The 15,844-nt window shown below is 38.1% G+C and overlaps 1 protein-coding gene across 5 annotated transcripts in view; it reads left to right on the top strand.

Annotated features, from left to right (window-relative positions):
- lama2 (laminin, alpha 2) overlaps positions 1 to 15,844 on the top strand; it is a 260,335-nt gene that overhangs the window by 153,629 nt on the left and 90,862 nt on the right. For all 5 annotated transcript variants that reach the window (XM_065268827.1, XM_065268826.1, XM_065268825.1 and 2 more), the window contains exons 17-18: positions 978 to 1,105; positions 3,525 to 3,611. In XM_065268827.1, coding sequence (XP_065124899.1) covers positions 978 to 1,105; positions 3,525 to 3,611 — 215 coding nt within the window. The remainder of the gene's footprint in view (positions 1 to 977; positions 1,106 to 3,524; positions 3,612 to 15,844) is intronic.

The following is a 15,844-nucleotide window of genomic DNA, read 5'->3' as shown; positions in this document are numbered from 1 at the left end:
CTTTATGAAAACTGTGAGGGGTGTGATTGTTTTTGTAACTCTATAATTAAATAATATTAAGCTTTAAAGTTCTGCATAATTAGGGGCGTGGCCACTTGAGTAAGGGCTAAACAGCCACTGCCGTCACTTAAGTCGAGCTAGGCAGGCGTGGTTTCAGCAACCAGACACCTCAGCTTCACCCATGTCCCACCTCTTTACCCATTTTCGGATATCTGCGAGTGATGCGTGATGACGCGCGGCCAAGATGGCGACGGCAGGCAACGCCTAGTAAGCTTCAAAAATGATCTTCAGAAACCAATGGGTGACGTCACGGACACTGCGTCCATCTTTTTTTACAGTCTAAGGAGGAGAGAACACAGTTTTTCTGTGAGGGGGCGTGGTTTCAGCTCTGACAGTGGACACGCCTCCAGCGTTTGAGAGCAGATATAATTTTGTATTTGTTAAAAAATACATTAAATTGAAAAGTCATGATTAGGGGTGTAACGATTAACCGTGCAAATGCGCATTTTCTCAGTGAATGGTTTTGAATGAATTACGGTGAAATCCCGGCACATCCGAACGCCAGGGGGCGCTCTCATGCAGAAACTCCCTTTGTGCCACAGAAGAAGTAGCATTACAAACGCTATTCCAGGAAATGTTTACAGGAATATTTATACGCTGTTCTTCAGATTGTTTCAGGTATTTTCATGATAATAAAGAATATTTTGAATTTTGAATTATTTTTGTTTAACGAGTGTTGCTTTTTTTAATGCAAGTTATAAACGACTCCGACTCATAATGATTTTAGATTGATAAGGACTTCCCACTGACCAAATGTCGTAGTACACGCACAAGCTGTGCATGAAGACAGGCATTTTTAATGGGACACGCGATTTAATGGTTACGTCATGATGCTGTGCAGATATAACATACACTGTATGTTGTTTATCTCTTCATATAGGTAATTTTACTTTAAAAGTTTTGTGTATGTATTTTAGGATTGTAGGAACCACACAGCAGGACCAAACTGTGAGCGATGTGCCACTGGTTACTATGGAGATGCCACCCGGGGAACAGCCAATGACTGTCAGCCGTGTGCCTGTCCTCTTCTGACTCCATCAAACAAGTATGTCAACATCTGAACTCTGAAAATAAACACTGTCATTTATGAGTCACTAACAACTTGACATGCCACGGCATCAGAGTAAACTCCTAAAAAAAAGGTTTTTAAAAGGGTTCATTCACAGCAATATAAGAACTAATTTTGGTTCCTTAAAGTTTCTTAAAAGAGTCATTATTTTCTTATCTTTTAATTGTCTGTACAACCTTTATTCACTATTAAGAACCATTTGCTTTACAGAAAGTTTCAGTGGATGTTGAAGTTCTGTTGAAGCAGGCCCAGTGCCACGAGGGGCAATTCAGATCTGAATAATGCCCCCTCAGTTTATTTTTGGTATTTATTGTGAGGTTAAAAAACTAGGCTCTACAAAGAGAGAACTTATTGAAACTGTAATATATTAACTAAAAATATAAAGAACATTTCTTTAGATTTTTCTAGTTATTTTATACACAACAGGGCTTTGTATCTACGACTGGCTTATGAAGTATAGATGAATATTCGCACTAAAAGATCATTGGACAAAAAGGAAAAACATGGATTTTTATTGGCTGGATAACAATTTCTATTGGCTGCCTGTTGTGCGGATGCGTCTAATGCAGTGTTTCTCAAACTTTTCAGCCCGAGGACCACTTTATCCTCCAATTTTTTTCTGAGGACCACCTAACAAAATCCCACTCTAACACTCCCCCAAAAAACAACAAAATAGGAAGGATAAACTAAGTTTAAGTTTAATATGCCACTGTTTCAAGTCAAAAACTTACTTTTTTAAAAACAAATGCAATGCTATGTTCAGAAATTATTATATGCAACAAACTGCACATGTGAAAAAAACTGCAATTAAACATACTATAACAGCCTAGGTCCCACTTAATGTCATTCCAAAGAGCCCTTTGTTTAAAACTGAGGTGGTGGGTATATGAAGTCTATGGTTGTAACTATGGTAACAATAAAATACTGAAAAAAAATGTTCCCCTTTATGTCCAAAATCACTGAAATTGCAGGGATTTTACACATGAAACAAAAACTAGTACATTATAAAACTAATAGATCTGTGGATTTTAGCTTCTTTCAGTTGACGCTTGATCTTTTATTTTGACTCCTCTTTGGTTTAGCCACCAATCCATTTTTACGTTATTAAAACAGAATGGCAAGAACTGATATCAGTTTTGCAAGTGCATTAAAAATCTACTTAAATAAGTGACGATTGTATAAACACTTGCCTAGTTTAGGTCATCTTTTGGCGGATCACTGGGGGGGTTTGGGGGACCACATTTTGAGAATTACTGGTCTAATGTAATGCAGCTCAGTGTGTAAGGTCAGCTCAGTGTGTAAAAATTTATGTCAAATGCAAACTATTGTAACCTTGATTCATGGTAACATTTACTATATGTATTAAAACATGAGTGATAATGAATCTATATTATTGCTATTCCGCTATTATTTTAACATGAAGTCTGGTTCGCTCCACAACGTCTGTTTAGCTTAGCTTAGCAGAAAGATGGCGGCTGGTCGTTTTTTTCGTCTGTGTTCGTATATTTTCGTAAGTCCCACCCACTCATCAGTAAAAGGTCTTTAGCGTGAGTGGGTCACACCAATAGCCCACACCTTGGAAAAATGAGGAATGAGTGTCTGTAGTCTTTCTCCCTCAACAAAGATATAGCAGTTCCTTCTTTCAATGACGCAAAATGACGATTTTTACATCATTGAAAGGAGGAAGTGCAACACTGAAATCAGTATTTCTCCCCTCTCAGGGGAAACTGAGGAAATGATGCACGGCCATTTAAAAACATGACTGGGGTTCTAACTTTACAAAGCTTAATGCAAATCGATGAAGTGTCCCTTTCAGTCCGTAACTCAAAAAATGTAATGTGGTTTGTTTAACCACAACTATATTGTAAAATGATGTAACTTAAGAGTAGGCATTGATGTCCACCCTATTTCACCAAGGTCCACTCAGTTTAAATTTCTGGCCTTGCCACTGCTTTGCAGATATTAAACAGACAGATTACTAATATGACTGATAGTTTACAAGAAGTTGCAAAGCTAGTAAAATGTCTAAAATCGACTAAGTGTTCAGTATTCTGTTTCTGTGTGGAAGTCTTTTAGTGGGTTTATAATGGCCTTTGCATGCCGCTGGCCAATCCAGAAAGAGTTTGTGTCCCAGAATTCAACAGCTGAACATTCCAAGTCCTCAAGCGGCTAAAGAAAGCAATGCTGCCCTCCTACCCTGTGCATACCAAAATCTGTCCCGCTTCAGCTTCAGTGTCGTCTGAGAATAGCACTGACGACCATAACCTGACTTCTGTCTCTGCTCTCTTTGACTTGTGTTAAAGTCAGAGAGATAATAATACTGATGAAGGATGTTTTTCATTCGTCTCTCTTTTCTTTTGCTTTTTGTCCCCTTGTTGGCTAAAAAACATGACAGTTTTAGCCCAACGTGTCACCTGGATGGCAGAGGTGAGGTGATATGTGATCGATGTCCGCCCGGTTACACCGGTACACGCTGTGACAGGTAAGACCGCAAAAGTTTAACCTCCAAACATATTGTACTGTTCAACAACATGGATGCTCTCATTGAGTTTTAATGATGTTTTAAATGTGTGATTGTATCATGTGTCACCCAGCTTTACCAGTTTTTAACCGTGTTTAATGCTATGTACTGATAGTCTACGGTATGAATTATACCCAAATTTCTGTCTTGGAGATCTGTTCCAGTGAAATCGAATGCCAAAACTGGTAAAAAATTTTTAGAGATGCTGTAAAGTTACTTTTAATCTTCAGCTTCAGTTGCTTTAGACATCAGGCATTTAGACTTTCTGTTTTGGCCATAAACGTTTAACTACTGTTTTCTCTATGTGATTTTGTGAATAGCCCCACATGTCTCATGTGTAACATGTTTGTTTGATAAGTTTTAATGTTTGTGGTCAAGTGCCCACACGTGGAACACAACCCAGCTTTATTATTGGTCCAAACCAGTGATGTTTAGCCATCATTTCATCATGTGATAATCTTACATCAGTCATTCAGTCTTTATTTCTCTTTCTCTGATTGTCAATAGCATTTTCATATGCAGCATTCATGTATTGAGAATAAAATGAGATGTATGTTGTCTAATATGGATGGAGGAAAGATCTCGGGTGTGACCCCGCTCATTGAAACAGATGGAGCGGGACCGTCGCAGTACCAAACCTCTTCACGCTGACCCATTAGCAACGTGCAGGGAACAGAAAATGAGGCAGATGGAGGTGTTTTATAGAGAGGACAAGTTGAGAGCAGGGCAGAAAGGATAGAGAGAGCGAATGGAGGGGTTTTCCAGGGACAAACACACGTTAATGGGGCATGATGGGAATGATCCATCACTGCCCAGATGAGGACTCGACCAGGTCTGTCCCCTGAGAAGGATGTGAAGGACATATTTCATACAACCTACACCAGACACTAGAGAAGTGAAAATCTGGTCTCAATAATTCTCTCTAGACAGCATTAAGCCTATAATCTCCACTTAGGTTTACAAAAGATCTCAAATATGTCTCAAATATGCAAACATACTGTAACTGCTATCAGTCGGATATCTGAAACATTTCTAATCCTGAATGATCTGGGCCATGCAATCCAAATTAATTAAATTACTCTGTACTCTGTGCGCTCATATCAGACACGGATGAAGCGAATAAATCTTGCTTTTTGCGCATAGTTGGGCGCTTTAAAATTTGTAGTCATCTTGCTTCATTCGTACGTGAAATTCACGTCATTCGGGGGTGAAATTTAGACGCGAATATGTTCAATTTGCTGGCTTTAGCTAGCTGTTAGCCTCAATATGGGTGTCTATACATAAATAGCTCAAATTTAGTAAAGAGCATTTTTTGTATCGTTGGGGGCGTTGTTTGAGAAAAAATAGTCCCTGGCCGTGAAAAAAAATGTTGCAATGCGTAATATGCATGAAAGCTCAAATAAAACAACAAACCGTTCTCAAACTGATATGTGTGGTTGCTAAGGGTGTTGCTAAGGGCTCAGTGATAAATAGAACCATTGGGTGAAGCGATCATAGCCGTGCACAGCTATTGACCAATCAGAATCAAGGATTGAAAATAACCGTTTTATAAAAAAGTACAAAGATCAGGGTGTCCACATACAGCGACAATGGTTTTGTCCTCCATTGTTGTTTCGTATTTTTGCCTCAGCTTGCTACATCGTAATCACCTCACTAGAGCAAGCTCCTGATTGGTTAACGCAGCGCAAATATCCACCAAAGTTCCCATTTTGTCAAACGCCCGTCATTTGCGAGAATCGCGTCATTCGCGCCGCAGAATGTCTTTGCATTGACTTAACACGTAAAACACTCACGCTTAAAGCTTCATTCATGTGTGGTGTGAATGCACCGTTAGGCCCAACAACGTTTTAAAATGAAAATGATCCTTGTCTATTCTGGCATAGAGACAGAGCACAGTTATGCTAATCTGAAAACCACGCCCACCGGGGAAAACAATCCATCCGTCTCCATTGACTTTGTATTGCGAGAGGCCACCTCCTTCATTTCTGGCTTATAACAAAAAATCAGAATAATGCCTAAAAGCTGCTGTGTGACAATATGTACAGCTAACAAGCCAAAAACCCCAGAAATAAGTTTTTATAAGCTGTCGAGCAGTAAAACCCAACCTTTAAGGAGAAAAAAGCGTATCGCCGACTACGTTTCCCCCTAGTGGCCGGAGTACTATGAAAAGTTGCCTGTTTCCTGTTTTGTGTCTTAAAACGTTCGTTTTTTGGGGGGTCGATAGCTTATATAAACTTATTTCTGTGTTTTTTGGCTTATTAGCTGTATATCCTGTAGGGATGCACCGAATCCAGGATTCGGATTCGGATTCGGCCGAATACTGGGCTTTTTGACGGGGTTCGGATTCGGCCGAATCCTAGATTTTTTTTCCACCGAACCGAACCCTAGGCTTGCGCTACGCAGGTCGACGTCACGCGGCCGTAGATTACACACATCGGGTGCTGACGTGGAGATGAGCTTTTTCTTTCGGTGAGCCTTAGGGGCTGGACACACCAAAACTTTTAAACACGGCTGAAAACGCCTTGAGGACGCCAAATTCCAGCTGTTTTTCAGCCGAGCGCTTGGTAGCTGTGATGCTTCAGCTGTGAGCCGGTTGGTTGCTGTGGTAATCTCCCGCCCCTCCTCCACTGTAATTGGACGGCCGTGTGAAACCTGACATTGACGAGCGGAGCTTCTCACTCAAAGTTAAATATAGTTTTCAGCACGGAGCTGCTTGCTTATTGTAAAAACGAGCGTGTCGCAACGCATCGCTTTCATTATGCATAGGCTTATAGTATTTGTCAAAATAGTTTTTCCAACTTGTCATTCTGGCATAATGTACAGGTAAAATTAAATAAAATGAAAAATACACCATTGTGGATGTTGTTTAATTCATTAATGTGTTTTACTGTGTTAATGGAATAAGGATGCGAGTAGGATTCGGTATTCGGTTTCGGATTCGGCCGAATCTTAAACGGTGGATTCGGGATTCGGCCGAACCTAAAAAATCTGGATTCGGTGCATCCCTAATATCCTGTCACACAGCAGCTTTTAGGCAGTATTCTATTTTTTGATATAAGCCAGAAATGACAAAGTCAATGAAGACGGATGGATTGTTTCCCCCCTGGTGGGCGTGGTTTTCAGGTTATGACGCGCTGCGCTCTGTCTTTATTTTAGAAAAGATCTCCGTCCACACTATACATCAGTGGTTTTCAAACTGGGGGCCGCGAGATGGTACCAGGGGGCCCCAGTTTTATGACATTTTATAAAATAAATTAATTTATCATGAATTATGTGCAATTAAACCTGAAAAATAAGGCTACTAACCAACAGCACTACTTTGTATCATGTTTTGTAAATGAAAAGTTGAGTTTTAGAACAGTTTTTGACATAAATTTTCTTTGGGGGGGCCGCGAAGGAATGCGCCGTATAGAAGGGGGGCCACACTCTGAAAAAGTTTGAGAACCACTGCTATACATGACTGTAATCATGCCCTTACAAAAAAAACAAGGTTTTACTACAGTAAAAAAAAACATAATTACTGTAGTATTTGGTTACCACAAAATAACCATGTTTTTGTAAATAACCATAGTTAAACCATGGTTACTACACTTTTACCACAAAAAACATGGTTAATTATTGTAAGCGTGGGTCTTCACACACACTAGGTATGCATAGTTTTAATCTTTTCAGCCGTTTGTATTGTAATTCATAATTGAGTCCCTGGCGTGTATTTATAGTGCATGTGACTGAAGCTGACACATCGCACAGCTGCAAGCAACTCAAAACTGACCTAAAACACCAAATATTTATCAGGATGTGTGTTAAAAACTAGTTGGAATAGCGTTTGTACAGTAATCTGTGACAATAGTTGGTGATAGTCGAAATAAAATTACTTTCACTTTAAAAACGATGAACTGGCTCATTAATGCTGGCTGTCACGTTATATTTTCTCATTAGTGGTGAAAAAGTTATCATAATACTTTTACAGTATGTGCTTGTTTTGGGTGTTTGTGTCATGACATAATGTGCTTAAAAGGAGTGTGTGGACAGCTGATATCCTGCTGCTCCGTCTCCATGTTATTGTTTACAAGGTTGTTGCAGCCGGTCGTTGTCATCTTTCAATAGTGTAATGGATACATTATAGGGGCTTGACGAATCAGTTTACGCAATGATCCGGAAGACCTAATCAAAGTGATTGTGGGCACTCACGCCTTTATTTACATAAATGTCCGGTAAGGGCCAACTACACTGCAGGGCAATCTGGAAAAAACACTCTGTCTGGAGTAGTCTGGATGCCATCCGAAAACGTTAATGTAAATGTAATCTAATTGTATGCCACATTTGTGTATAATTTATTTTTTTATCATTTATTTTGATGCCACATTTCCTGGTATCAGTCTTCATTTTTTTTTATTATTCACTGAATTTGCTATTTTATTAAGTTGTTGCACATTACATTTTCTAAATTTAGATATATGTATTAAGTTGAACTTACTCAATTGTTTTGGTTACCTTAGTACAATTAAATTGAGTTTATCTAAGTAAAAAATAATTAAATACTATTTTTTAATCAAAGTACTGTTAAATAAATGTAGAAATGTAAAGTAATTATACTACAGCAACAGCACACATTAGCAAACTAACCATAACTAACACTCAATTGAAACAGAAGCTAATTATGGCGTTAACTTTTTCAATGTAAAGCTTCCAAACCAAGGCATTTACAGTGTAATGCTTTCTGATCAAAACAACACTAATAGATGTCAATGAGTGCGTTTACATGCACAGTCTTACGCCGATTATGCTTAATAAACTGATAACACGCGGGGTCATGTAAACGCGTAAAACTGTTTTCTTTAATCGGGGAAAGCTCATAAACGGCGTAAGCAAAAACCGATCGGCACAGGTAGTTTTTTGCTCATTACGCCGATTTCGCGTGGCATGTAAACACCTTAACCCGCTTTCTCACGGTTTTGTCCATGTGCGCATGTCTCCGAGTATGAAAGATAAACGTCACACGCGGAAGTAAGCGCAAAGTAACGCATAAAAGTCTCCGCTTGACTAAAGCAGTTGGCAGAGAAACTGTTAAAATAGAAGCTCATGTTACATTTACAGGTTCTGCAGACACGAGGAGAGATACAACAGTACAGCTTAAGACAGATATGCCATTGGCTTTTTGATCGACTATTATGTACTATAGGCGGTGACGTCACTGCCTGCGAGAAAACTGATAATTCTCCAAGTCCCATGTAAACGCAGTTGTCTGCATAGCCGGTTTATTGATTTGCATGTAAACGCATGAAAACAGTTTTCTGTAATAAGCAGATTTGTGATAGTTATCCGCTTATTATGTGCATGTAAACGTACTCAATGAGACTGTTCTCATCCTAAGCAAATCCTTTACTCATCTGCACAATGCACCATTAAAAAACCCAACAACAAAACAGAAACTCTTTCAAATTCTAATATAACAACATACTAAACATTAAAAAGTCGAACTTTTTTCATATCTTAATTAAAAATCCATGAAATAACCCTTTATTTTGAAATTTACTCTCAACATTCCATCTCATGCAAAGCATGCTGGGAACTGGAATTCCCCGCCAGGTTTTAGCAATATTGCTTTACAACACAAATTATTCATGTAGTCATAACTTCAAATAGGTTGATTTAAAACACATGTGATATGCCTTTAAACCACTTAATATTCTAATAGATTAAATAAGCAAATTTCAATTATGTTAAATTTAATTAGAGCCAGAATCATTTTTTCAGTCTTCTTGCAAACAGACTCTAGCTTTAAAAAGTTAGTCTGAAAGCAAGACTGTAGTCTGATTTACAGCCGGTAGCATACGTTGAGTTTCAGACAGCTGAACACACACTTGAAAATAGCTGTAGACCTGTTTATTAGACTGATCTTGTGCAGAATCAAGTGATTTATTTTGGTCTCCAGTCCAACATGGTGCCCGCAGGCACCAGGTTGCCCGCACAGAGCCTGTGAGTTGCCCACCAAAGCACATTCTATTAAAAGCCTCAATTTTAATATTTATTTATTACATATTTTTTATATCAGCTTGGCTTCTTTTAATGTATGTTAACATTTTAAATCTTGATAAAAACAAGTAAAATAAAATAGTAAAAAATTTTTTTGAGTAGACTATATCAGAAAAAGTAGCACTCCAGATGTGTTTAGTTTAGGTATGATGCTGTAATCTATAAATATCTCTTTACTGTACCATCACTGCTCATCTTTTATGCAGCTACTATAGTAATGATCAGGGAACGCACACATTTTAGATTTATAGCGTGTACTTTATAAATGTACTGTAAGTGCTTTGGATAAGTGTCTGAATGTAAATGTCAGTATTCATTATTGTTCACACGTTACTACACATCACAAAAGTGCTGTTGTGTTGCTGCTAATGCACTGCTAATGTTAACACACACACGCACGCACGCACATCACATTCTATCAAACAGTGTAAATGTAGTAATACTATGGTTATTGTATGCGTGGTGTGGTTATCTGTAACAGTAATGTGTTCAGTGATTAGAGGAAGATCTCTTGAGTTAACACTCACTGACCCGAGACCAGATAAAGCACTACCTCTCTCACATCCACTGGCCTAATTCACAGACATTTATCTGTGCTGTCTGATAACGCTGTAAAATACAGTGATTATGTTTACAATATGCTGCCCCTGCTTGACCACCAGCACCAGAGAGAGAGAGAGCGGGATAAAGATTAGGTGTGAAACTACAGGGGGATGAATATAAGTTTGGATCAGGACCAGGTCTCTTTAGCCGTGGTTCCCTGTTGTCCAGACAGACAGGATGTTAGTTGTATAAATAGCCGGGGTTAAAGACACCTGGCCCGAGTCATCAGTGCTTAAGATGATCCTCTCACTGGACAAATTATGAGCTGGTGCCAAATAGACAGGAATAGCCAGACCTCAATGTTCACTTACCATTTAGGGATTGTGTTAGGGTTTGATACTTTTATGCTCATTTTCAACAAAGTGCTGCTTTTATCACAGATAAACTTTTGGAGACACAGCTATTTTACATGCAGAACAAAAAACCCTTAACTAGTTATAATGTAGTTGTAATGTAATCAGTAGAGCTGCACAATGTACCAAAATGATTGAAATATTGCAGTTATTATTAAGTAGAGTTGTCAAAATGAATGCGTTAATAACGCATTAACGTAAATTAATTTTAACGACAAATTTTATTAACATGTGATTAATGCAACGCGCAATTTCTGATTGACACTTGGCCTTGAACCCGTTTTTGGATAAATTGAGATGCATCCTTAGACAATAAATAGTCATCAAACGTCTAAAGTTGTCTTTATTTGTAAGTTTTCTGAGAGATATCGTCCTAAATGCGTCCTAAATCTAATACAAAGGATGCGTGTCTGTTCACTTGCACGTCTGAGATTTCGGTTTAAAACCTGCAGGAATGAGAAAATAAAGTGCAGGACTTGCTTGATGTTATAATAGTTATTTAGAGAGATAAAGTTCAGGACCTGATTGATGTTTAAAGATTTATTAAGAGCGACAAGACTCGAAAATTGACTTCCTTGCATTGACGGACACATCTGAAGCATGCACATAGGCGTGCAACCCGATATATACACACATATAGACAGAAATAAAGTTTTAAAAATATCTATTTTGACAAGAATTCATGCAGATATAATCTGTTATGTATTAAGTGAATGTCTGGTTAAATGTTAAAGGAATATTCCATTTTCTTAAAAGAAAAATCCAGATAATTTACTCACCACCATGTCATCCAAAACGTTGCAGGATTTTTCTAATTTTAATGGACTTTAATAGAGCCCAACATTTAACACTTAACTCAACACTTAACAGTTTTTTTCAACTGAGTTTCAAAGGTCTATAAACGATCCCAAACGACGCATAAGGGTCTTATCTAGCGAAATGATTGTCATTTTTGATAAGAAAAATAAAAAATATCCACTTTTAAACCACAACTTCTCATCTAGATATGCGTGATGTGACCCAACGTAATACGTCATGACGTCAAGAGGTCACAGAAGACGAACGCGAAACTCCGCCACAGTGTTTACAAATGTGTTGAAAGAGGACCGTTCCTACGTTGTTGTATGTCAACTGATACTAATTAATGTCTTTGTGTCAGTTTATTGTTTAAAATGGTCCGCAAATTTGCGTTTTATATATGTAACACGTGACCTCCCTACGTCACTACGCATTTACAGTCTTGTTTAAAATAATAGCAGTACAATGTGACTAACCAGAATAATCAAGGTTTTTAGTATATTTTTTATTGCTACGTGGCAAACAAGTTACCAGTAGGTTCAGTAGATTCTCAGAAAACAAATGAGACCCAGCATTCATGATATGCACGCTCTTAAGGCTGTGCAATTGGGCAATTAGTTGAATTAGTTGAAAGGGGTGTGTTCAAAAAAATAGCAGTGTGGCATTCAATCACTGAGAAATCAATTTTGTGAAGAAACAGGTGTGAATCAGGTGGCCCCTATTTAAGGATGAAGCCAACACTTGTTGAACATGCATTTGAAAGCTGAGGAAAATGGGTCGTTCAAGACATTGTTCAGAAGAACAGCGTACTTTGATTAAAAAGTTGATTGGAGAGGGGAAAACCTATAAAGAGGTGCAAAAAATGATAGGCTGTTCAGCTAAAATGATCTCCAATCCCTTAAAATGGAGAGCAAAACCAGAGAGACGTGGAAGAAAACGGAAGACAACCATCAAAATGGATAGAAGAATAACCAGAATGACAAAGGCTCAGCCAATGATCACCTCCAGGATGATCAAAGACAGTCTGGAGTTACCTGTAAGTACTGTGACAGTTAGAAGACGTCTGTGTGAAGCTAATCTATTTTCAAGAATCCCCCGCAAAGTCCCTCTGTTAAAAAAAAGGCATGTGCAAAAGAGGTTACAATTTGCCAAAGAACACATCAACTGGCCTAAAGAGAAATGGAGGAAAATTTTGTGGACTGATGAGAGTAAAATTTTTCTTTTTGGGTCCAAATTCAAGCCACAGTACACAGTGAAGACAGTGAAGCATGGAGCATGATATGGGCATGTTTCTCCTACTATGGTGTTGGGCCTATTTATCGCATACCAGGGATCGTGGATCAGTTTGCATATGTTAAAATACTTGAAGAGGTCATGTTGCCCTATGCTGAAGAGGACATGCCCTTGAAATGGTTGTTTCAACAAGACAATGACCCAAAACACACTAGTAAACGGGCAAAGTCTTGGTTCCAAACCAACAAAATTAATGTTATGGAGTGGCCAGCCCAATCTCCAGACCTTAATCCAATTGAGAACTTGTGGGGTGATATCAAAAATGCTGTTTCTGAAGCAAAACCAAGAAATGTGAATGAATTGTGGAATGTTGTTAAAGAATCATGGAGTGGAATAACAGCTGAGAGGTGCCACAAGTTGGTTGACTCCATGCCACACAGATGTTTTAAAAAACTGTGGTCATACAACTAAATATTAGTTTAGTGATTCACAGGATTGCTAAATCCCAGAAAAAAAAATGTTTGTACAAAATATTTTTGAGTTTGTACAGTCAAAGGTAGACACTGCTATTTTTTTGAACACACCCCTTTCAACTAATTGCCCAATTGCACAGCCTTAAGAGCGTGCATATCATGAATGCTGGGTCTTGTTTGTTTTCTGAGAATCTACTGAACCTACTGGTAACTTGTTTGCCACGTAGCAATAAAAAATATACTAAAAACCTTGATTATTCTGGTTAGTCACATTGTACAGCTATTATTTTGAACAAGACTGTACGTTAGGTTGGGCTGGATCAGACCTAGACGAAAAGTTGTGGTTTAAAAGAGCATAATTTTTATTTTTCTTGTCAAAAATGACAATCGTTTCGCTAGATAAGACCCCAATGCCTAGTTTGGGATCGTTTATAGACCTTTGAAACTCAGTTGACAAAAACTGTTAAGTGTTGAGTTAAGCATTAAATGTTGGGCTCTATTAAAGTCCATTAAAATGAGAAAAATCCTGCAATGTTTTCCTCAAAAAACATAATTTCTTCTCGACTGAACAAAGAAAGACATCAACATTTTGGATGACATGGTGGTGAGTAAATTATCTGGATTTTTCTTTTAAGAAAATGGAATATTCCTTTAAGGAAAAATATCTGATGTGTAACATTATATTAGATCCTTGCATTACAGTAGATCTTAAAGCTGTCTGTCTTAATGTCAATCAAACAATAAAAGAAAGAAAAAAGCTGTACACGTTTTGATATTGTTTTGACTTTAGATGTTTACCAAATCTTTTAGTTTTACCAGTGATTTTAAAGGTATAGTGGAAGATTTTCCAGAAGTTTAGAAAATAACCACCCTCTCCACTTTTTGAAAAAATGTACATGCGCAACACTCAACCTGCTCCCGGGAGGGAACCCCTATTAAACATGTGCACGAGTGTCTCCTAGTTATTCTCTCTGTTTACAAGTTGCTGTCGGCATGGCTCATACAAGCCTACTTTCCAAAACATTCATGTAAGACAAAATGTCAAATGCCCTTCTTTGTTTTATACAAGGCTATCAACTTTTACTAGCAGTGATTTTAAATGGAGTTCTCCAAAAAGCATGCCAAACTTTATTTGTCGGCTGGCAATCTGCATCCTCCTTCAGGGGTTTTCAGACGCGTTTAAAAAGTTTTGGTGTGCACAACCCCTTAGCGCACGCCAGCATGTGAAATATTCTCCCAAAAACACTCTGGTCTTGTTTTTTTCTGCAGGGGCCTTTCTCTTCTTGTCACACAATTCGTAGACACTTTTTCTCTTGGGACCCTGACATTTTGAAAAAACACGGTGATAACGACGAGCTTCAATGAATGGCTGAAACTGTAGCTCACCACACATATACACCTGAAAGTGCGCATGCACAGAAAGCGAATGACATGTCACAAGAATGATTGACAACTAAGAGGACCAATAGTCTTAATGATCCACCCTGAAAATGAAAATCCTCCACTATACCTTTAAGATGTGGATGTGGTGATTTTGTTTTTGATCATTAAAAAAAAGTTTAACTGAATTTTTCTCAAAATAAATTAATAAACATGCATTTGTGTTAAGCATTCATATTTTTCCACGCCCATGTTGATTAGAGTATTAAAAACCTTTAAGGTAAAGGTATATAAAACTTTGCGATTTAGTTGCGATTAATCATGAGTTAACTCATTACAATCATGCGATTAATCTAGATTAAAGTTTTTCATTCGATTGACAGCCCTAGCAAAAACCATGCATGAATGATTTTAATACTGCCTGCATGTGTGTGCTTTGATGTGTGGAAAATGATTTTTAAAAACTTTAAGCATTTTTATCTAATTTTTCCTCATTATCATGCATCCCTGTACAAGTCACTAGGTTTATGAAAATTTCTTTAAGTCATGTCAAACAACCTGTTCATGGAATCTGGATAATTTGTCTGTATACCAAATGATGAGGAATGTGCACCAAAATCTTCTCTTTCTAAATGTCTGTTACATGATAACAGTAGTTACATTTTATTGTATGTGTTTTGCATTGTTTTTCCCTGCTGTCCAAGATCCTATCAAACAAACTGTCCCTTAGCTTCAGCTTGAGATAAATGCATTCTAGTATAAAACATCCACAGGCATCATCAGTAAGTCTGAATCTGTTCATCTGACAGGTGCACTTCACACAGACCTAATAGGCCTAATGAGCGAGCATGAGATTCATTCATGCTTTTTTGATACATGACTACACATAGTTTTCTTTAGGGGGTATCCTTGGCCACCCCCTGACCCCCCTAGTTAAAAAAATTCTAGTTCCACCACTGTGTGTACCTAGATCATTTTCTATAAAAGACATTGGAGGATTTGTACCGCTAAATGAACATTTGAGGTATTTTAAAGACACTGTGAGATGTGTAAATCCATGTTTTACTGTTTAACGGACTGTACTGACACTCACAAGCAATATCACATTTAATTATGAAGTCTTGGGTGACTGTCTGAATCCGCTGAGCGCGGTAGAAACGCAGTGATTATTTTCTCTTTGCTATCATGCAGATAGTGCAGTGGTGTGCAGATAAGCGCAGGATAGATGTGCGTGTTTATCATCCCGCTGCATGAGTTTCTTCAGGAAACAGTAGATAAGATGAACGGGTGGGTGATGCGAGCGGGCGTTGTGATAGCG

The sequence above is a fragment of the Paramisgurnus dabryanus genome, chromosome 12, assembly GCF_030506205.2.
Source record: "Paramisgurnus dabryanus chromosome 12, PD_genome_1.1, whole genome shotgun sequence".
In the NCBI taxonomy this organism is placed as follows: domain Eukaryota; kingdom Metazoa; phylum Chordata; class Actinopteri; order Cypriniformes; family Cobitidae; genus Paramisgurnus; species Paramisgurnus dabryanus.
This window is presented reverse-complemented; position numbering and strand designations above follow the sequence as displayed.